The 23,741-nt window shown below is 41.6% G+C and overlaps 1 protein-coding gene across 1 annotated transcript in view; it reads left to right on the top strand.

Moving 5' to 3' along the window:
- The window catches only part of VWA3B (von Willebrand factor A domain containing 3B), a 173,392-nt gene that overhangs the window by 91,400 nt on the left and 58,251 nt on the right, over window positions 1–23,741 (top strand). Inside the window, 4 exon segments of the mRNA XM_067006887.1 lie at window positions 1,536–1,690; window positions 6,359–6,497; window positions 7,534–7,663; window positions 12,521–12,621. Coding sequence (XP_066862988.1) covers window positions 1,536–1,690; window positions 6,359–6,497; window positions 7,534–7,663; window positions 12,521–12,621 — 525 coding nt within the window.

Genomic DNA, 23,741 nt, shown 5'->3' with positions numbered 1-23,741 from the left:
AGAGCCCGGGCTCCACGACAAGCCACTGTAAGGAGAAGCCCGTGCACCATTCACTGAAACTAAAGCCTGCGCACAGCAACGAAGACCCAATGCAGCCATAAATAAATAAATTTATTTTTTAAAAAACCGGAAAACTGTTTAGAAATGAAACTTTTAAATTGTGAGTAAGACAAGTATAAATTGTGTCATTTTTCGAAGAGAAGAGATCTGGACAGTTCTCATCACAAGAAAAAAATTGTAACTGGGGTGATGAATGTTAACTACACTTATCGTGGTGATCATTTCCCTGTATATCCATATATCAAATCATTACGTTGTACACGTAAAACTCATAAAATGTTAAATGTCAGTTGTATCTCAATGTAAAAACATTGTGTCGCTTCTTATGTTAAGGCCCTTGGATGGTTCCTTTTTTCATTCAGAGGACAAGCCAGAATCATTTCCATCAGTGAGCAAGCTTTACAGCATCTGCTTCCTGGTCCTCCTTCTCCTCTTTCTCCGGCTTCATCTTGCTCTTTCCCTCACTCACTATGTTTCGGCTCTACTGCACTTCCTAAAAGTCTACAGACGTGCTAGGCAAACACTTACCTAAGGGCTGTTGTCCTTGATGTGTCCTCAGACTCCCCCCAGACCTCCAAAGGGCCACATGCTTTGTTCCCTCAGGTTTCACTCATATTTCATCTTCCCTTTGAGGCTTTCCCTTCTGGGTTTTAACTTGCCCCTTCCCTCCCCTGTCCCTCAGCATTCTCTCTTCTCCTTCCTTGCCTTATTTGTCTCCGCAGCATTTGTCATCCTCTGACCTGCTAGGTGAGTAGTATTGGTTTATCATCTGGCTCTTTTCCTGTCATGTGAGCTCCACGAAGGCAGGGATTCTGGTCTTCTTTTATGGATTGTGTTCATGGTGCCTAGAACAGGGCCTGGCGGAGTGGTGCTTGATGCATGTGTAAAGTGGTTGGAAGAGTGATAGAGACAGTCCTTCGGAAAGCTCTCTTTGTGGGAAGACTTTGTCCTTGGGCCAGTTCCGTATGTCCAGGAAGGACACTAGGTGTGGCATGGGGTTCTTAACAATGGAAAGATGCTTGGGGTGTCTTAAGTCCCACCTCCTCTAGATCTCCCTGATCCTCTAGTCCATTGTGAACTCTTTCCTCTTTGCCAGAACTTGCCCAATCATTACTGTCTCAAACCAGGACCAGGTACTGGGTGCTGGTATCCTACATTGCTACTTTCTATGTGTTTGTATATGTAGGTGTGTGCCTGTGTGTGTGTTTAGCATCTCCCTGCTGGAAACATTAGCTTCTTTGGCCACAAATGGGATTGCCCGTGTCTTTCTGACCGTCATTCATGACATCCAGCGCAGGGCTCCATATGGAGTAGGCCCCGGTAGTATGTTTGGTTGAACCAACTGTTGAATGATTTTATGGTGGGAGTGAGTGTGCTGGGAGCTGTATAAATAAGGCAGAGGTGGAGGTGCCATCTGGAGACTTCTCTTCTTTGAATGGTTTCTGAGTGGCTTCTGTCCTATGTCTTTTCCTTAGAAGACCAACAAGAAGACAGTGCATGCGAAATACTGCAGCAGATTTGTCCGTGCTCCCTGGAAGGATGGGAGCTTGGTCCACGTCTGCATGACCAAGGAGAAGTACACATGGTACAGTGAGAGAATTCATGCCGTCCTGGCCCGGATCCAGAGGAGGTTGGTGTATTGCATGAGGGTACATTGCATGATCCAGTCTCTCTTGAAATTCAAGTCTGCTTGAGCTCTTGGTAAAACTCAACCAAGAGAAATGGCCAGTGAGCATTGTTACGTCAAGGTTGCCATCTGATGGTTTGCTGTGGGCCTCATTGTTAGTAACCAAAGGGGTTGTTTGGATGCAGATTCTGAGCTGCCTTGATGCCGGTGCAGACTCCGAAAAACAGCAAACAAAGACGTAGTTATCATGTTGACTGGGCATCACTGTAGGAGGCAAAGGAACACTTCTGCTTATGTCTTGCATTTTTTGTGGGCCTCAGGTGTATAGCAGACTGTATGACACCTGTCCTCTATACTCTTGAATATTACCTTTCAAGGCAACTGTTACAATGTTGTGAAACATTTATGTGCAATGGAATAATATATGTATACATATTAGAAATCTGCTAAAAATAACTTCATGTGATCCCTCTCAACCCTGCTGGTTCTTCAAATATGGTAATGCTCGTAAGAGTCTAGTGTACTAGGCTGTGACCTCAACATCAGCTCCATGGGGTGACCTAGCTCAATGCTTTCATCTCGCTGATGCCAAGGGAGGTGCTCTAGATGATGCTCTAGAGTATGAAGACCACGCCCATTTAGGTGCATGGGCCCTAAGGTCAGATAGAGCTGGATTCTAATCCCAGTCTGCTATTTTCTGTGACCCTGGGCGGGTTAGTCAGTGTCTCTGTGCATCAGCTTTCTCATTTATAAAGCAGGAATGATAATGCCATTTACAAATGTGTTCTGTGGATTAGATTAGATACTAAGTCTAATGAGCTTAGGCTAGTACCCAGCCTGTAGCAGTCACTTGCAATCAGAGCTTTTTCCCTCCTTCCGTGTTTTCTGTTATAAACCACAAGCTGAAGACACCTGTCTCCCCCCATATATACTCTGCAGAGCCCCAGTTTCTCAAAACCCAGCTGGTGATGGGTTACTCAGAAAAAGTAATCCTTGCTTCTGGAGTCTTCTGTGCTTATGGTTTTGGGATTGACTCCCTAAGGAGGGTAGTTTGGATTTCAAATCTGGGGAAGAGGAAGCTGCTTAGAAGACACCCCACCTGGCAACTCCTGGGTCTGTTTGTCCCTCTCCTCCCACCAGGTATCAAGGGTTGCTGGGAAGGTTTCTCTCCTCTTGTATCTTCTGGAAGACTTCATGGAGAATTAGTATCATCTCCCCCTTCAATGTTCATGGAATTCACCATTGAAGCCATCTGGGCCTGGAGTTTTTCTTTGGGGAAGGTTTTTTTTTTTTTTTTTTTTTAACTCTGCATTCAATTTCTTTAAATATACACAGAGCTGATATTGGTCGTTTATGTCATCTTTATTTTCTAAGTCTGACTGGAGGTTATCAGTCCTATCAATCTTTGCAAAGAACTGGCTTTTGGTTTCACTGTTGTTGTTGTTGTTTTGTTTTGTTTTGTTTCTCTGTAGGGTTTTCTCCTTTCTATGCCATTGATTTCTACTCTTTATTATTTCCTTCTTTCTCTTTACTGTGGGTTTAAGTTTTTTAAGATAGATACTTAGATCACTGATCTTGACCTACCTTTCTAATATAGACATTTAATTTTATAAATTTCCCTCTGAGTAGTGCTTTGGCTGTCTCACAAATTTTGATATGCTGTATTTCATTTCATTCATCTCAAAACATTTTCTAATTTCCCCTTTGATTTCTTCTTTGAACAAAGGGTTACTTCCCAAGTATTTGTGGATTTTTCCCGATAGCGTCTAATTTCACTGTGGACAGAGAAATACTGTATGATTTCAGTTCTTATAAATATGTTGAGATCTGTTCTGTGGCCCAGAATATGAAGAAAAAAACCACTTTTGTTGGGTGGAGTATACTTTAAATATCTCAGCTCAAGTTGGTTGATAGTATTATTCAAATCTTCCGTATTATTACTGATTTTCTGCTTAATTGTTCTATAAATTATTGAGAGAAGGGTGTTCGAATCTCCAACTATAGTTGTGTATTTGTCCAATTTTTCTTTCGGTTCTAAAATTTTTTCTTCATGTAATTTGAAGCTCAATTAGCCAATACATGTACATTTAGTGTTGTTAGGTCCTCTTGATGAATCAACCCCCTTATTGTTATGAAATGTCCCTTTTTATCTTTGGTAATATTCTTTGTTATGGAATCTGCTTTGTCTAATATCAATATAGCTACTCTGGCTTTCTTTTGTTATTTTCTGCAGGATTTTTCTTTTTTCTGTCCTTTTACCTTTACCTATATGTATTTTATATTGAAATAGGCTTCTTGTCAACAGAATATGTAAGGATATTATTTTTAATCCAATCTGACAATCTCTGCTTTTCATTGGAGTGTTAAGATCATTTATATTTAATGTGATTATTGATTTAGTTGGATTTAAACCTAAGATCTTGCTATTTGTTTTCTATTTGTTCCACCTGTTCTTTGTTCCCTTTTTACTCTTATTCTGCCTACTTTTGTTTGAATATTTTTTACGATTCCATTTTATCCCCACTGTTGGCTTGTTAACTCTACCTCTTTGTTTTGTTTTGTTGTGGTGTGACTACTTTAGCATTTACGATATACATCTTTCACTTATCTCAGTCTAGCTTCAAATAATAATATATTGCTTCCCATACATCATGAAAGTCTTCAGCTTCCATTCCCTTTCTGACTTGTCTATTGCTGTCCTACACTTTACTTCCACATATGCTGTAAACCCAAAATACATGATAAACAATCAGTTGTCTTGTAAACAGATTTAAAATGAGAATAAATATATTTTGTATTTATTCACATATTTGTGATTTCTGTTGCTCTTTACTCTTTTTGTATAGATCCTAGCACAAGTCTGTGGGTGATGCATTCTCTCAGCTGTTTTAATCTGAAAAACTCTTGAATTTACTTTTATTTTTGGAAGGTATTTTTGCTAAGTATAGAATTCTAGGTTTACAGTTTTATCTTTTAATACTTTAAAAATCGTTCCCCATTCTTTTTGGCTTGCATGATGAGAAGTCACCTATCATTCCTATGTTGTCTCTGGTTCCTTTTAAGATTTTTTTCTTTATCACTAAATTTCAGCCATTATATTATGATGTGTTGTGGTGGTGTTGCTGTTGTTTTTTCCTATTTGGGTTCTTTGAGCTTCTTGGATCTGTGGGTGTATTGTTTTCATCAAACCTGGAAACATTTGATTGTATTTCTTCAAATATTTTTCTGTCCCCTTTTCCCCCTCCTTAGCGTCTAATTACACATGTGTTAGACTCCTTGATATTGTTCCATGGGTTGCTTATTCTGTTATTTTTTTTAACCTTTTTCTCTCAGTGTTTTATTTTGAATTGTTTACTATTACTGTGTCTTTCTTAAAATTCCCTGATCTTTTCTTCCGCTAGTGTCTACTTCACTGGTAATAGCATGCAGTGTATTTTTCATTTCAGTCATTGTATATCTCTAGACGTTTCCTCAGAGGATTTTGTTTTAGATCTTCTGTTCCTCTCCTCATTCTGTTCCTACTTTACCTTCTTGAACATATGGATTATGTTTGCAATAGCTGCGTAACATCCTTTTTTGCAAATTCTATCATCTGTGTCATTTTGAGATATGTTTCTTTTGATCTTTCTTCTGGTTATGGGTCATATTTTCCTGCTTCTCTGTGTGCCTGGAAGTTTTCTACTGGATGCCAGATATTTTGAATTCTACATTGTTGGGTACTGGATTTGGATGCATTTTTTAATGTGTGTTCTGTGATGCAGTTGTTACTTGGAATGCAGTAAGTTACTCTGGGGCTTGCTTTTAAGTGATGTCAGCGTAGGTGTAGGGGAGCCTTTAGTTCAGGATTAATTTGGTCCTGTTATTAAGGCAATACCCTTGTGAGGACTCTACTTGAGGCCACATGCATTATGGAGGCTTTTCCACTCTGGCTGATTGGAAGATGAACTATTTCCAGACCTCTGTGAGCTCTGAGGGGTTGGCCCATCTATTACTTTTTTGGTGATTTATTCCCTGGCTTCAGTAGTTTCTTCACACACATGCCCTCATCATAACTTAGCCAAAATCTCCAGGGCACTCTTCTGCAGATATCTGGAGCACATTCTCTCTCCCTTTCAATCTCTCTTTCCATCCCTCTCTGGTGCTCTTTCTCTCCTATGCAGTGATCTCCTCTTCAGTGTTTTGCCCTGTAAAGTCTAGTTGACTGGGCCTTGCTGAACTCTGAACTCAGTTTCAAGTATTTTTTTTGTCTGCTCCACCATCTCCCCCAGGGTTTGCCTGCAACCATGAATTTCATCTACATCCTGCGATGGGATCCTGAGCCTGGACCACAGAAGCAGTCCTGCTTACATGACCACCTGGCGCTTGGTTATTACTGGGATCTGGGGTTGCTTGATTCTATCCATAAGCTTTACTGAAGCTTCAGGAATGTGCTGGCATTACTAGCTTGACTGCAGTCAGCAGGGTTAGAAGAATAAATGGTGTGAAGTCATAGCTAAAGGCCTCAAAAATATCAGATGACTGGAAGTAATTTACTTTTGGCTTTGGAGCCCAGTATTGGATTTATTTTTCTGTGCTATTGATTTTCCTCTGTAGATATATCGTTAAGTTCTCAGGACGATGCTCTGAGTGCCACAGGCTCTAACCATTCCCTTTCAGCTATTTCCTGCCTAGGATTAAATGGCTACAGGATGGGAGTCAAGTCCTTCTTGGAAAAGTGCCTAGTGATTGTGCCTATGTTCTCATTGACACATCTCACTCAATGAAGGGGAAACTGGACCTGGTGAAGAACAAGATCATCCAGCTCATACAGGTGAGACGGACCTGTCGGGATCAGACACCTGGGGCCAGTGAGCACCTGTAGTGGTTATCAGAGATGCACGGGCCGGGTTTGCGCTCAGAAATCACAGAAAAGCCACTTCAGAAAAAGGCTCCCTTTTGCCAGTGAGAGCATCATCAGTTCTTTGCAAGCAGACCCTTCCTTCTGTGGGTCCTTCCTGTAACACATACGGGTTGCTAAGGAAGTTTCTATGTCCATTGCCCCAGGTTTTCTCTGTCCTGGAATCTGTGGTGTGCACACGCCGCCAGTGTTTTCCAGATGCTCTTCAGCTCGGCGTGCGTATTTTAATTACCACTGCATGTTAGGGGTGCTGCATGCACTGGCCCCAGAACTAATGTGTGGGAGGAGCGTGGGCTGATGGTCAGGAGCTTCCGGTCCTTATTCCACCTGTGCTGCCTCTGAGTTGTACTACCCAAAGCAGGCTGCTAACACTCCCTAACTCCTAGTTTCCACACATGTGGATGGTATCAGAGTACTGTCATGACTCGGTGGTATTGATGTGAGTATGAACCATAGAAAACAATTGCAGGGAGTGTTTGACAAATGCAAAATAGAATTTTTAATTTGATGAACTTCTGCTGGAGAAACATGAGCTGCTTGATGGAAGGCAAGTGAATAAAATAGCTTTACCAAAAAGATGTTGACCAAAGCGATAACACCGTTTTGGATTCTTTTAAGCATTTAGTACGCATATTCGGTATACCATTAATGTCAGTATTAAACACAAGATTTAATATCACATTATATATATGTAAACTTATACATATATGTGATACATATATATATGTTTATACATATATACATTTGTAAATTTTTAATATCCAAACTGTGTGTAAATTTTATTTAAATGCCTTTTGAACTAGAAAAGCTTTTCTCTATTGAATGTAATTTTTAGCTTCTAGAACTGAAAAGAGATATCAGACGATTAAAATGTATCAAACCCTGACCTGTCCTAATCTTTTCTCATACATAAGTGGTTTCATGGCTAAATAATAATTGTCTCTTACAGGAACAGCTGAAGTATTAAAGGAAATTCAATTTTGTGCAGTTTGATGCTCAAGCCGTTGCTTGGCGGGAAATACTTGTTGAAATTGATGAGGATAATTTGAAAGGGGCCCAGGCCTGGGTTAGAGACATTAAGATAAGGAGGAGGCTGGGTCTGGGAGAAGAAGGATAGAGATCAGGATAGAAATGCTTGAGAAAGTGCTTTGAACGCCAAGGATAGCCATGGCTTCACATAGACATTCATTTTGCTTACAGAGGTCATGTTAATTCAATCTGTCAATATCTAACATTTAGATAAGCTTCTATTGACAGCACTGTTCTTGGCTCAAGTCTCAGCACTTTTATGAAAACAAATTTCAAAATATAATTTTTTTTTTTACTTAAACATTCATATTTGTTTCTTCTGACGCTTCATTCTTGCTTCAAATGATATATTTCAGCTGCTTTTAACAGTGGACTTTGTTCAAAAGTAATGAACTTGTGGAAACATACAGTACAGTGTGAGTGGTAAGGGCTGAAAGCAAGGGGAGAGATAGGGCAGCAGGATATCATAAAGGATATCATAAAGAAAGGTGAAATACTTTCTTCAGGCCTGCATTTTACTTGGAGAACTTTAAAGCTGCTGCTCTTGACATTTACACAGACTACTGGGGAGAATTTGCCTTTCCTCAAATTTTCTCTTGTCTTGAACTTAATTTTAAAAGTTCTTTTTCTAAGAACCACATAGCATTCCAGATATTTAAGATATACTAAAACTGAGACCAAGAGTTATTCTTAGAAGTCCAATATGGATTGCAAGTATCTTTAAAATAGTTCAGTGCCTGAGTTTAGAGTCCTGGATTTGACAGGAAACCACACGTGGGCGTTAGTGACGCTCCCTGAATATTAACCAAGCAGAACTTGCACTGTCATTGGGATGTTCTGGAGTTCCCTTTGGATTTGTTTTTTTAAAATGGAAGGAGGGGGCATTCCCTGGCGGTCCAGTGGCTGGGATTCTCGCGCTTTCACTGCCAAGGGCCTGGCTTCGATCTCTGGTTAGGGAACTGAGATCCCACAAGCTGCATAGCGTGACCAAATAAATAAATAAATTAAATTAAAATGGGAGGAGGAAATCTATAAGAAATATTAATGCCTGTAAAATTTTGTCCTAACTGGCTACCTTATGCTGGGAAAGAATGTTAAATTCATAACCAATTTGTTAAATGTCCAGGATTATCCATTGAAGTTCCTTGGGACATATGTTGTCTCCTTTTACAGTAGGAAATATCTTAATTCAGAGCCCACTAACTTAGAGTTTGTGATAACAAGATATTATATATGTACTCTCATTGGGTAAAAACATAAGTGGGTTCTGCTTTGTGTAAAAATCACTGATGAATAGTATCAGCCATCTAAGTGGCTAAAAATATGTCAGATCATTTTTTTGTAAAGTGTGATTCTGCTCTCTTCAAAAGTCTTCACTGAAGAACCCTTGCCTGCTTGCTGAATGTGCAAAATTCATTTTCAAGAAGACCAGATTCCTCTATTATTCTTTGGACTGGTTTGGTCCAGGAATCAACCCAGTAAGTTCAGGACAACACTCAGATGTTCTGAGCCTGCCGTGTGCTGGTGTCACAGAGCAGTGGTCAGCTGGCATAGCCAGTCCTTGGGTCAGAGAATTAAAAACATTTTAGTTATTGTTATTTTTTAAGTTCTAAAAGTTCCATGTGATTCTCCTTCATGTCTTTTATGTTCTCTGATGAGACCTTCTTTTTCTTTGCTGATGCATTTTAGTTTTCATTTGTTTCAAGATTGTTGGTAATTGCTAGCGGAAGTATTTTTTTCATGGCTCATGTAAAATTTTTGTCAAATAATTCTAACATATCTGTCTTCTTGCTGTTGGTATCTATTATCTTTTTTCATTTCAGGTTGAGAGCTTCCTGCTTCTTGGTACGATGGACTGATTATCAATTGAATCCTAGACATTTTCGTTTCATGTTATGAGAGTCTGGATATTCTTCTAGCCTTCTGTTGAGTTGGCTCTGTCTCTCACTGCTCTGTCAGGGGGATGGGTGGGCCCTGCCTCATATTTCCAGGTGCAGGTCGAAGTTCAGGTTCCCCACTTGAACTCTGTTGACACCTGATGGGGAGGAGTACCTTGTTACTGCTGGGTGGGCGTGGATATCATTGAGCAGTGAGGACGTGGCACAGTTGGTGCAGATGAAAGTCCCAGCTCACTACTTGGCTTCCTTGTATACCACTCTGGCAGAAGTGTTAGGTGATTTACTTTATTTATCCTACTTGGTGTTATCTGACCTTCTTGGGTCCATGGGGTTATGTTTGCCATTGGTTTTGGAAAATTCTCAGCCATTTTCTTTTTCAAATATTTCTTCTGTCCTGTTTTCCCTCTTCTCCTATGTTTCCAATTAAGCATATATCAGACCATTTGATACTGTTCCACAGCTCTTTGATGCTCTTTTCTGTTTTGATTTGCCCTTGTTTCTCTTTGTACTTTAATTTGGGTAATTCCTATTCCTCTGTCTTCACGTTCACTAGTTCTTTCCTTTGCTGTTTTGAACCTACAGTCATTCTTCTGTATCTGTAGGGTCCTCATTCATGGATTCAACCAACCCCAGATGGAAACTTTTTTTAATTCCAGAAAGTTCCAAAAAACAAAACTTGAATTTGCTGCATGCTGGCAACTATTTACATAGCATTTGAACTGTATTAGATATTATACATAATCTAGAGAAGATTTGAAGTATATGGGAGGATGGGACTTCCCTGGTGGCGCAGTGGTTAAGAATCCTCCTGCCTGTGCAGGGGACACGGGTTCGAGCCCTGGTCCAGAAAGATCCCACATGCCGCAAAGCAGCTAAGCCCGTGCGCCACAGCTAGTGAGCCCGTGCGCCTAGAGCCCGTGCTCCACAACAAGAGAAGCCACCACAATGAGAAGCCCGCGCACCAAAACAAAGAGTAGCCCCCGCTCGCCGCAACTAGAGAAAGCCTGCGTGCAGCAACAAAGACCCAATGCGGCCATAAATAAATAAATAAATAAGTTTATTTTAAAAATAAATAAAGTATATGTGAGGATGTGCATAGGTTATATGCATGTACTATGCCATTTTATATAAGGGACTTGAGCATCTGCAGATTTTGGTATCTGTCAGGCGGAGAGGGTCCTGGACCAACCCCTGTGGATACCAAGGAACAGCTGAACTCTGAACTCTTTGAAAGACTTCTTCAGCGTCCTACTGAGATTTTTATTGTTAGCATTTTTATTCTATTATTTCTGAAGGTTCCATCTCTGCTGAAATTACCTACCTGGTCTTGACTGTTGTTCACCTTTGCCATTACAAGTTTTAAATGTATGAATCACAGTTATTTTAAATTTTCTGTCAGATGGTTTCAGCATCTGTGTCATATCTGTGTTTGTTTCTGATGAGTACTTTTGTCTCTCGGTAGTATGTTGTTTACTCCTCTATTTATATGCTTATTTTTTGTTAAAAGCTGGACATCATGTGCAGTATATAGAGACTGAGATAAATATTTTTAATGCCTGGAAATGGGCATGCCTTTCTTTGTGGGGTGGGTTAAAATTACTCTAATTAGGAGTTGGGCTGGCTTTGAGGTTTGTTTGTGTGCACCATATCCCTCAAATTCTTGCAGCGACCCTTTGTGTTAGGATTAGGGGATGACGTTACCAGAGGGTGGTCTGCTTCTTCCTCGGCTTTTGATTTTTCCCTTCACACCGGGCCTCAAAGAGAGCGTTTCTCTTGAAAGTTATTTGGTAGTTGACGTTTCTAGGGGAGCGATGGGGGTGGGTGTCCTCTGAATGAGGCTCCGTCTTAATCAGGCGTGGTGTCCAGGAGTCCCAGGCCTGTGGCCTTCTCAGTGTCTCTGAGCCCAGCACATAGCCCTGCGCCTTCCGCAAGTGTAGAGAGTTTGTTGTCTCCTCTTTGCTTCCCCCAGCCTGCCTGGGTTTTGACCAGCGCCCTAGGGTGAGCGTGTTCATTCTTGCCCCCCACCCCATATACACACACAGATTAAGGCTTTTGTTCTGCTGGGGAGAGTGAGGAGAGGGTCTCTGTGGAGATTCCTGTGTTTCTCTCCCCCAGTTCTGCGCCGTGAAGGAGAATTCCTCTAGACTCTCCCAGTCTATTCTGTGAGCACCCCGTGGGGTTTGTGGTGAAACAGCCTTCAACAGAGCCCCGAGGCCCCCATATCTGTGGCCTCTCACCAACATACACCTGGCAACCTCCACTGATTCACCAGCCACCCCAGCCCAACTCTTCTTCTGGTGTCTGGCCGCATCCTGTCCCAGAAAGCCAGGGCTGGCCTCTTGCCTGACTCTCCAGGGGCCCATCCCTCCCCAGATTTGGGGCCAGTAGTTGCCTTGGGACCTGAGCCCTCTCCTGGGCATAACAAAAGTCATGCACTGGCCGTTTGTCTGGCTGTTTTTCATTCTGAGTTTTGGAGTGACACCCTTGCCAGTTCTGTAGCCTCCCTGGGCAGAAACTGCAGGAGTTTTACAACTTTACAGTGTCCTGTACCTCTGGATTGCTCCTGACAGCACGCTCATGTTTGCTGAATACGGGGTGTCATGAATCAATCCTGGTTGGAAACTAACATGGTCCCTGCCTGGGGGGAATTCATGCTGCATGTTTAAGCCATGCTGACAGCTGAATGAACAGTAACTGAGTTAGTGCCTGCCACAGAAACACACAAAGATAAGATTGAATTAAGAGCTCTGTCGTCAGGCCAGGAAATCCATCGTCCTGTCTTCTAGCTGTCCTGGGGCTGTCTGCATAGATGCTTTTATGACATATTCAGGGATTTGTCTTCTTGGAATTCCTGAACTTAAATTATTCTCTCAATCTAATTTAAATGTATCTTTTACTTCACAAGTACTTTTCTTTTTGGAAGCAGAGAATAAATAACACTTGTTTGTGAGATCTTTCTTGAGACTCAAGGATGTACGTACTTGGTATGTCTCTCTCTCTCTTTTCTGTAGATTGGAAGTTCCACAAACACCTTGAGTGCCCTGCAAATTGCTTTTGCTGATAAAGAAACACAAGTAATCTACCTTTTGACAGATGGGAGACCTGACCAGGTACTTATCAAAGTTGGGAACAAAGAGGGACTCACTAAACCCCTGAAAGTGAGTGCTGAGAGTAGGTTTGGGGGACCTTTTCCACTGCCACTAAAAAGCTGTTGAGAGATACTTGCCTGGCTTAGGGACGCAGAACTGATGTAAAAACACACACACTGAGAAATTCCTTTGTCTACTACAACAGTGAGGAGAATTTAAGGGACAGTGAGTGTTGTTTGGTTAATTTGATGCACACTCATAGACCTGGAGACCAACCCCATGAAAGGAGATGTCTGCCTTCCATGGAAGACTGGTTTATATTTTATTATAAACCAGGAGTGAGGAGATTCTTTTTGATTTTTTTCCTTTGGGGACGCTGAATCTAAAACATGTCACTGCACAGTGTCCTTGGTTTTATCCCTAATTTTAACTTAGTAATCATTTAAACAAAAGCATGCCTTTCTGGTGAAATGTTCTGTTTTGTTTAGCCTGACTGGAAAATATTTGAAAAGTTTTAGCGGTGTCTGTTCATCTTCTTTTGAGCTTTGTGAATGAAAGACTCAATGCTCTGGGCATTAAATAAACATACGGATGTGCAGGCCAGTACAATGTAAATTAACCGCTGAAGTGAATTCGTATCAACTTGTTTCCTTCATTGTGAAGTGTCTGCATGAGAAGACTGCTAGGCAAATACTGTAAAATAATCCGGTGTCAAACAGCCCAGGGCTTAAATACTAAGGCAACTGGATCTTACTACAGTGGTAGATTTGTGGCCGCGAAGTTGTATAAAGTGCAATTTTATTTGGAATGGTTTTCCCATCAACTTCACTACACTTTTCTATTCAGAATCAATTTATCGTGCCTTGCTTATGCTCCTTGTGTGGCGGCTGCACGCTTGAGGCTACAGAGATGAATAATATCGTGCCCTAGGGGAGCTTACACACTGGAGGATGTGCTCGCATATCCAGTTAATTCTGCTAAGATACAGGGAGTAGAGTTGCCTGTGCTACGGGCCGTGCGGGAGCGCAGTGATGAATGCTGCTGTACACGACGGAGGGGAGGCCAGGCAAGGTTCCCCCAAGGAGGGTGCACGTCAGCCGTGTCTGGAAGGAGGAGAAGAAGTTTCCTCAACAGGGCAGATTACTGGCATCCTGGGCAGAAGGAACAGGTGTGAAAATGTGTGGGCTGCTCGGGGGAGCACCCGAGAGCCACGAATGGAAAGGTGCCAGGGCCGGGTCTCGGAGGTTTGGTTGCGGGAGATCGTGAAGGTCCTTGAGTGTCACACAGAAAGGATGGGCTTTACCTCAGTAGGGACTCTCAGAGGAGCAGGTGGTCCCATCCACCTGGGCGTTAGAGATGTGCCTCTAACGTCCAGGTGGATGGGAGAGCCAGGGAAAGACTAGATCTTGGGCTGGTGGTGAGGTCCCACCTCGGGGAGGAGCAGCGGAAATGCGGAGGAGGGGACCCTTCAGAGATGAGGTCATAGAAGTAGCATCAAAGGACTCTAATGGCCAGTTTGGGGGCAGGAGGTGGGGGGCTGGGTGAGGAACAAGGGAGAAGGGGGGTCAAGATGACTGGTTTCTAGTAATTGTTATTAACTGATTGAAATCTAAAGAAGGAGAGACCTGGGGGTTTCTGGTGGAGGAAGCTGAGTTTGAGCACCTGGAGGTCACGGCTGTCCAAAAGCCCCTAGAAGGATGGGGCTGGCATCTGGGGGAAGAGGTAGGCTGCAGGTTCTGACTTGCAAGTCATCTGGACAGGGGATCTTTTTCTTGTTAATAAATCCTAACTGATTTTATTGTAATTTAGAAAATATAAGTAAGCATATAATCATAAGGAAGCATAAGATGTAAATTGTTCATAATTCAATTTTCTGCTCTTTCTCATCTAATATATGCGTTTTTCCAAGTCATGAGAAATTCTTCAGAAACATCATTCTCAAGGAGTGCATCATATTAAATGACACAGATTTAATAAAACTACCTTAAAAATTGTCTTGATTTAATTTTTGAACAGTAATACATTCACAAATGTATTATTAATGTCATTCACAAATGACAAAGGTACGAAAGGATAGAATGTAGAGAAAATCCTCCCTCCCACCTCCTTTCACCAGCTATGAGGCAGGTGATAGGTATATTACCAGTTTCTTGAATCTTCTTTGAGAGATAGTTTGCTATGCAGACAGATATTTGTTTATGTATATGTCCTTTTAAAACACATAAATGGTAGCATATTACACACACAATTCTGCAACTGTATTAATAAAACAATATACCTCGGAGATTGCTTAATATCATTTTGTAAAGAGCTTCCTCATTTTTTCTATAGCTGCCTACTATTCCATCACACAGCTACTTAGTCATGTCCGCCGGTGATGAATGTTTAGGTTATTTCAATCTTCCTGTTATATACAAGGTTGCAAAAGTAACTGTGCAGATATATCATTTTGCACATGTATATCTATAGCATAAATTCTGAGAAGTGAACTCAGTTAAAAGGCATATGTTTTGATAGATACCGCCAAATAGCCCTTGAAGAAGATTTACCAAGTACCACTGTACCAGCAGTGTGTTGAGAAGGACTCTTGGTCCACAGCTCATCATAGACTTATGAGGGTCTGGAATCTCCCCAAATTATATGAAAAATGCGCTCATACATTTCTGTGGGGAGAAGATCAGTAGCTTGCCCCCAGATTCCCAGAGGGTCTTTGGTCCACTTAACGATGAGGCACTAGGGAAATGAACGAGCTGGATTGAGAAATATGCAAGTTACTGAAAAAGTGATTTATAAACTCATATTCGGGCATTTCATATTTGTGTCTGCCTTTTCCCCACAAGCTATCTACTTATTTTGCATTATTCCTCAGGCTCTCTCAAAAAAACAAATGGATATTTGATATTCATGTTCTATGTAGAGGACATTAAGATGTACCACTCAATCACGATTTGTTTTTGAATTTTCACTGACTGTAGGACCTGAATATGTAAGACCAATGTCATTATTCCCGGTACTCCGCAGAATTTTCTACTTGGAAGAACACACAGGGATGCTGTTCAGGATTCAGTTCCATGAACATCAGCGTGCTGCTTGTTTATGAAATGTGCAGGGCAGAATTATATAGAAGACATGTCTTTTTTGTGTGTGTGTGTGTGGTACGCGGGCCTCTCACTGTTGTGGCCTCTCCCGCTGCGGAGCACAGGCTCCGGATGCGCAGGCTCAGCGGCCATGGCTCACGGGCCCAGCCGCTCCGCGGCACGTGGGATCCTCCCGGACCGGGGCACGAACCCGCGTCCCCTGCATCGGCAGGCGGACTCTCAACCACTGCGCCACCAGGGAAGCCCAAGACATGTCTTTTAATTAATCAAGTTCAAAGGGTTCTTCATGAACCTGGGACTGCTAGGTGTCCTTTGGTGGGCATCTGTAGGTGCAGATGGACACTGCAGGGCCTCTGTCAGGAGCAGCCCAGCACATCTTTGGCTGTGGTTATTTTGGGACTTCTTTGAAGTTAGGGACTCACCCTCACAAGAATGGACGTGAGGAAGGTATCTGCAACGTTCTAAACAAAAATGGATGGATAATAAAGCCCCACGTAGGGTATGTGAGGGATGGGGGCAGGGGAAGGCACAGGGTGACCCCCTCTGCACAAACAAACCTCCTTCAGGCTGTTGGGAGAACCGTCCCTGCCTTTCTTGGCACCCCGAGTTGACCTTTGTGGTGAAAGGAACATCTGGCTGCACACCTGTTTAGACTCGGGGACGAGGGCACTGGGGGAGAGTGTCTCAGGTGTGCTGCTTGGCCCCATCTTAGGGACCGACGGGACCTCTGAGGGGAACAGACAAAGGAGTCCTGGGCTGAGAAAGGCTTCCTCGGTGTCCTATAGACGTGGCCCCCGCATTGCACAGCCCCGCGAATTGAGCTACTGTAGTAAGTGGCTGGGAAGAGTCAGGGTGACTTTTTTTTTGCCACCCGGCATGTGGAATGTTAGTTCCTCCAGCAGAGATTGAACCTGTGCCCCCTGCAGTGGAAGCATGGAGTCTTAACCACTGGACCACCAGGGAAGTCCCTAAACACTGGGGTTTTTTTTGGGGGGGGGTTGTTTTTGTTTTGGCATTCCACGGATATTTACTGAGTACCTTTTATGTGCCAGGTACTGCTATCAGTCTGGGATACAGTGGAGAGCAAGATAGACCACATACCTGCCCTTCAGTGAAGCTTCTGTTTTATGGCGAGATAGGCAATGAGCAAATGACTATATGAAATAATGTCAGGTAGCGTATGAAAGATGAAAATGCTACCCACGGTTCCTGGCACCCACACTGTTCGCACTAAATCAAGGTTAGTTTCTTTCCCTTCCCAAATATCTCAGCTCTAAGTCAATATAGGAGTAATTTCTAGCTAAAACCCTATCTATCCAATTAACAGAGTTTAGGTCTAGCATCTCCAGTCTGGTATATGGGGCTGAGGGGCAGTGGCCAGGAGTCCTGTAAGAAATGAGGATAATGATAGTACCTTCCACGGTGGGTTGTAGGGGCGATGCAGGGAGAGACCACAAGCAGAGCCCTTAGCGCCCAGTGCATGGTAAGTCCTCAAAACAGAAGCTAGAACATACATATTGATAATCATCTTAAATGTGAATGGATTAAATGCTCCAACCAAAAGACACAGGCTTGCTGAATGGATACAAAAGCAAGACCAATATATATGTAATCTACAAGAGACCCACTTCAGACCTAGGGACACATACAGACTGAAAGTGAGGGGATGGAAAAAGATATTCCATGCAAATGGAAATCAAAAGAAAACTGGAGTACCAATACTCATATCAGATAAAATAGACTTTAAAATAAAGAATGTTACAAGAAACAAGGAAGGACACTACATAATGATCAAAGGATCAACCAAGAAGAAGATATAACAGTTATAAATATATATGCACCCAGCATAGGAGCACATCCATACATAAGGCAAATGCTAACAGCTATAAAAGAGGAAATCGACAGTAAGACAATAATAGTGGGGGACTATAACACCTCACTTACACAGATGAACAGATCATCCAGACAGAAAATTAATAAGGAAACACAAGCTTTAAATGACACAACAGAACAGATATACTTAATTGATATTTATAAGACTTTCCACCCAAAAACAGCAGATTAAACTTTCTTCTCAAGTGCACATGGAACATTCTCCAGGATAGATCACATCTTGGGTCACAAATCAAGCCACAATGCTATGAGATTAGAAATAAATTACACGGGAAAAATGTAAAAAACACAAACACATGGAGGCTAAACAATACATTACCAAATAACCAAGAGATAACTGAAGATATTAAAGAGGAAATCAAAAAATACCTAGACAAAAATGACAACGAAAACATGATGATCCAAAACCTATGGGATGCAGCAAAAGCAGTGCTAAGAGGGAAGTTTATAGCAATACAATAAGAAACAAGAAAAATCGCAAATAAACAATCTAACCTTACACCTAAAGGAACTAGGGAAAGAAGAACAAACAAAACCCAAAGTTAGTAGAAGGAAAGAAATCATAAACATCAGAGCAGAAACCCGCAGCGGGCGCGGGTTTGTGACCCGGTCTGGGAAGATCCCACGTGCCGTGGAGCGGCTGGGCCCATGAGCTGTGGCTGCTGGGCCTGTGCGTCCGGAGCCTGTGCTCCGCAATGGGAGAGGCCACAACAGTGAGAGGCCCGCGTACCACAAAAAAAAAAAAAAAAAAAAAAAAAAAAATCCTACATAGAAAAATATTTCTAGCTGGTAACCAAATAAATGCATTTTTGAAAAAATGCAAATTAAAAAAATTAGACAACTTCCCCCCATCATCAAATTTGTAAGGTTAAAAATACTAATAAACAGTGGTGGTGAAAATAGGATGGAATTAGAACTTTTACATCCTGCTGGGGGGAGTATAAGTTGGTATAACCTTGGCAATATGTTCAGAGGTGTTAAGGGCTTACAACTTTTCCTCCAGCAAATCCATATGTAGATATTCCATAATCTACAGAAGGAAATAATCAGAAATACTGAAGAATATATTCAGAGAATAATTATTGCTGCCTTATATCTAACAATGAGAAAATTGAAAATGACCTAAATATCCAATAAGTACACCCATATGATTGAATGTCATACATTCATTAAATATCATGTTTCTGAAGAATAAGTAATGACATGGGGAAAAGCTCTCAATACAATGCTAAATGAAAAAATCAGGGTACAAAACCGCATAGATAGTACATTAATTTGGTTACATATGTGTATGATGTAGACATAGCACTCTTTTCTCTCTCCCTTTTCTCTTTTACCAAAATGTTACCAGTGTTTATCTGAGGGTTGAGATTATTGGAGATCTGGGGGTTTGTTTATATAATTTTTAGTTTTTGTTGTAGTTCTTTCAACACTCAACTTACATTAATGATATGCTGAGAAAAAAAAAGTTAAGAAAAACAGACCTAAAACAAGAGATAAAATAGTTTACATGCAAAGGACACTTGATTTTTAATTAATTTATTGGTTTAATTTTATTTGATGAGTAATATATGAGTACATTCTTGTAGCGAATGACCATTTAGAAGTCTCTAGAGGAAAATGTCAAAGCTTCTCTCTCCACCAACCTCAGTTATGAAGGAAACACTCTGAATAGTTTGGTGAATATCCTGCTAATCCTTTTCAACTCACACACACACACACACACACACACACACACACACACACATATATATGAATACATTATATATATTTTTACACATACACATAACAATTTTAATATACAAAACAGTTTTAATAAGGTAATACCATATGGATTTGATATGTTATCTTTTAAAAAACTATGTCTTAGAGTTTTTTCTCTGTGTGTAGACATGGGTCTGTCTCATTTTTGTTAGTTGCAAATTTCGTCCCCATTGTTAATGGACATTTACATTGTGTCCTTCCTCCCCCTGTTACAAACAGTCCTGCAATGGATTTCCTTGCACAGAGACTTCTGGGCACCTCTACAAGTCTGTCTTTGTGATAGATGGATCGCTGGACCCAAAGGATGTGTACATTTAAATATTTGACAGATTAAACCAAATCACCCTCCAAGTAGCTTCTATATTTCCACTAGTTTATATTCAGAAAGACAGCCATTTTCTTAAGAGGAACTGTATATCATACTTGTTGATAAGCATTAGTTCTACAAGTATAGAGATATTTTGAAAACCCTAAAAATAGTGTGCAGACCTGATGTCTTATTCAACTTGTCCTCTCCTCATATTTAGAAGAAATAAACATAGTAACTCACTGCAGCACTGTGAAATTTGCTCTCCAGGCTGTATGCAATGTATCTGGACTCTGGGAATAATAATTTACCTACTCTGAGACTGTTATACTATGTATAATATAGTGAATATATATAATATAGGTATATATATATAGTATAAAAAGAAGTAATGCATATAATGGGCTGCAAGCACTGAATAAACGTTGGCTTTTATTATAAAAACATTCAATAAAATATTACATTGCCTACTGTACGCAGGCTCTGAGCTGGGCTAGACTACAGCCTACCCGATCACAACTTACAGTCTCACGGAGGAACTAGCAATTAAAATAAGAAGTTCTAGTTAAATGTGCTGAGTGGGAAGAGCCGAGTGAAGATGCCAGAGAGGTCCCTAACCACCTTGACCTGGCCTGGCAAGTTCAGACCTGGGGCATCTGATCAGTCCAGGTTTGGACCTAGGGGAGGAGGAGTTACGAGGGTGATGAGGTGGAGGGGAGCGGGGAGTGACCTAGGGGGAAGTCTAAGGGTCAGAGGAAGTTTGTCACTCCAAAGAAAGTTTGGTGCAACTGGAGGAAGGTGTGAAAGCTGGTGAAGGTCGAGTTAAGGCTTTTTTGAAGGTCATCCTGAGGGAAACCAAAAGGTTTTTAGCAGAGGACCGAGAAGATCAGGTTTGGTCTTTGGCTACGATGTGGAAAAGGGTTGTAGAGTTTCAAGGCTGGGACGATGGGGGGGGGGGCAGTCCGGAGGCAAGGTCTAGGTGTCTGTGACCCAGATGACAACGCTGAGGGTGGACCCAAGGCTCCATATAAAGTCAAGTCGCCAGGACTAAACCACATGGGGCTGAGAGAGAGAAAAACGTTGAGTGACTTCTAAGAAGGAAAAAATGGAAGAGTAGTGAGGGTCCTGTTTTTCTGGAGAACCTGTCTTCTGACTCCAGAAAGCAAAGCCAAGGGAAGAGGATGTATATTTTTTCACGTGCATTCCACCATGGGCACCTGTGCTCGTGCCTTCTGTGGCTTTGTAAATTCTCATCACAAGCCTGTGGGTACGCAGCACACGACATGCTCTCCCCACTCCATTATTGCTCATAAGAGCATGAATCATGATGATGAAGGAAATATACTGCAATAAATTCCAATGTCACCCTCAAAGCACACTTACATCTTTTATTTAATATTTTCTCTGATGGAAAGAATGGGAAAACAAAGATCGAAAAATATAATCCCACTGAGGGAGATATATAGCTTTTTGAGATTTGGACCTAACAGTTTTTTGAAAAAGTAGACAAAAGTAGAATGGAGCTGGAAAGGAAACATGAATCTTAACCCACTTCACTGAGAACTGAAATTGACTTTTACTCCTGTGTTCTGTGTGCAGCCACACCTGTCTGGGTAGAATCGTAAAGCAGCATTTGGCTTTATCCCCAGCTACTTGTTTCATTCATGACTTATGTATGGAACAGCTTTCTTCTTCTGGAACACAATGCTATTTTGGTTTTCATGTTTCTTGGACCAGCATCAAATCTGTCACCTTGGAAATGAAGTGTTGAGCAGAGAGGTTGCCCTAGCAACTCTTCATTACAAGATGCTAACTGGCACTTTCCATTTTCAGTGGACCAGATAAGTTTAATCTTAGCTCTTTCAAAAAGATTAATTCATCACCAAGTCATATACAGAGTAAAACTGCTTTAGTTCTTTGATGAATCTGGAATTTAAAGCTCTTTATTGCCAATGGCTTTGGAGAAAAAGAAACAATTTGGGAACATTAGTTTGCATCATTGAAAAGTCCACTACATCACCACCACCACCATCATACTCATCATGTCTTCCCAGCACTGCATCCAGGCTTCCTGCTTTGCCCTAATCTGGGTTCAGCACATAGCTTTGTGATCAGGTAGCCTGGGCCTGCACCCCAGCTCTGTCACTGACTCCTGATGGGTCAAGGCAAGGTCCCCAATCTGGTACATGGTGAGCCCTCAGACTAGGTTTTATTTTATTTTATTTTATTTTGCAGTACGCGGGCCTCTCACTGTTGTGGCCTCTCCCGTTGCGGAGCGCAGGCTCCGGACGCGCAGGCTCAGCGGCCATGGCTCACGGGCCCAGCCGCTCCGCGGCACGTGGGATCTTCCCGGACCGGGGCACGAACCCGTGTCCCCTGCATCGGCAGGCGGACTCTAAACTACTGCGCCACCAGGGAAGCCCCAGACTAGGTTTTGAGAAAAACATTTGATCTCATCAAAGTATCTGATAGAAAATTTAGACCAACATAGTGAGGTGGCTTTTTATCTCATCATTCAGCTGTTGAGGAATGTTAGGAACGCTGCTAAGGGCATGGCATCTTGTTGCTTTCAAATATAGTAGCAATGAAAACGATACTGACAGAAAAGTTTAATTTAAAAATTTAGAAGGACAGTTAATACAAAAGCTATACGTATTCATTGTGTGGAAAAATTAGAAAATACAGATAAGTAGAAAAGAAACAGTACGGGCTTCCCTGGTGGCGCAGTGGTTGAGAATCCGCCTGCCGATGTAGGAGACACGGGTTCGTGCCCCGGTCCGGGAAGATCCCACATGCCGCGGAGCAACTAAGCCCGTGAGCCATGGCCGCTAGGCCTGCGCGTCCGGAGCCTGTGCTCCGCAACGGGAGAGGCCACAACAGTGAGAGGCCCGCATACCGCAAAAAAAAAAAAAAAAAGAAACAGTAGAATAGAATTCCTCACAGATGAATTGTTTGGTGGTTATCTGGCCAAAGTTTTTTCACTGCATATATATCCTTTGTTCTTTGTTTTTGTTTTATCAAAATGAAGTTGAACTAAAGATACTCTGTGCCTTGATTTTTACTCAACAGTCTATTTCAAACATTATTGCATGCCAGCAAATACTCATTTACTGTACCAATTAAAATGCTAGTGACCTCACTGGAATTTTAATTGAAATTTACATTTAAAATTTTTATTTTTATTTTCTAGAAATTTAGATTGAAATTTGTGAGATATAACCTACACTATAGTAAGCAACATATTTTCATGGGTTTATGAATGATCTGATCGACACTTCTCTTTCCCAGTTCACTTTGTAGCTCCACCTTCAATTTGTTCTGTGGAGCCTGGAGATGTTTCTGTTTAAGCAGAGGTTTAAGCTTCAGCACTCAGCAGTTTGCACAACTATAAAGTCACTGCACCTTGTTCAGGGTCAGCCATGTGGGATTTGCACAGCCTTTGCATTTTCATTACTCACATCCAATCAGACCTCTCCTTGGCCAGTCTGACAGCAGGCTCTGGGATATTTATTGGAAGAAATGATTTAGTTGAAAAACAGTGAAGTTGGTGAATTCAGTTAGTGTTGAGTGATGAATATATAAACACCAGTTTACACTATTTTCTCATTTTCAAAATGTTATGGGATTGTTTACAAACACAGCCAGAATGTTGTCAGGTAGAATTCTTCCTGTACTACTTTAACAGCTAATAACTGTGTGTATAGTTCTGTATCCCCCTTTCTTCATTTAGCATATCTTATGAACATATTTCCCTGTAATGACCAATTTGGGATGAATTTTAATGGATGTGCTAATATACAATAACATGAATTACTACAATTAATTTAACTATTCCCCCCATTATTGGGCAGTTTACTTGGAATTTTAAGAGTGCCTATTTTCCTACATCTTTGCTGTCACTTAGAGCAGTAACATTAAAAAAACAAAACAGGGGGCTTCCCTGGTGGCGCAGTGGTTGAGAGTCTGCCTGCTGATGCAGGGGACACGGGTTTGTGCCCCGGTCCGGGAAGATCCCACATGCCGCGGAGCGGCTAGGCCTGTGAGCCATGGCTGCTGAGCCTGCGCGTCTGGAGCCTGTG

This window comes from Kogia breviceps, chromosome 11, assembly GCF_026419965.1.
Source record: "Kogia breviceps isolate mKogBre1 chromosome 11, mKogBre1 haplotype 1, whole genome shotgun sequence".
In the NCBI taxonomy this organism is placed as follows: domain Eukaryota; kingdom Metazoa; phylum Chordata; class Mammalia; order Artiodactyla; family Physeteridae; genus Kogia; species Kogia breviceps.
This window is presented reverse-complemented; position numbering and strand designations above follow the sequence as displayed.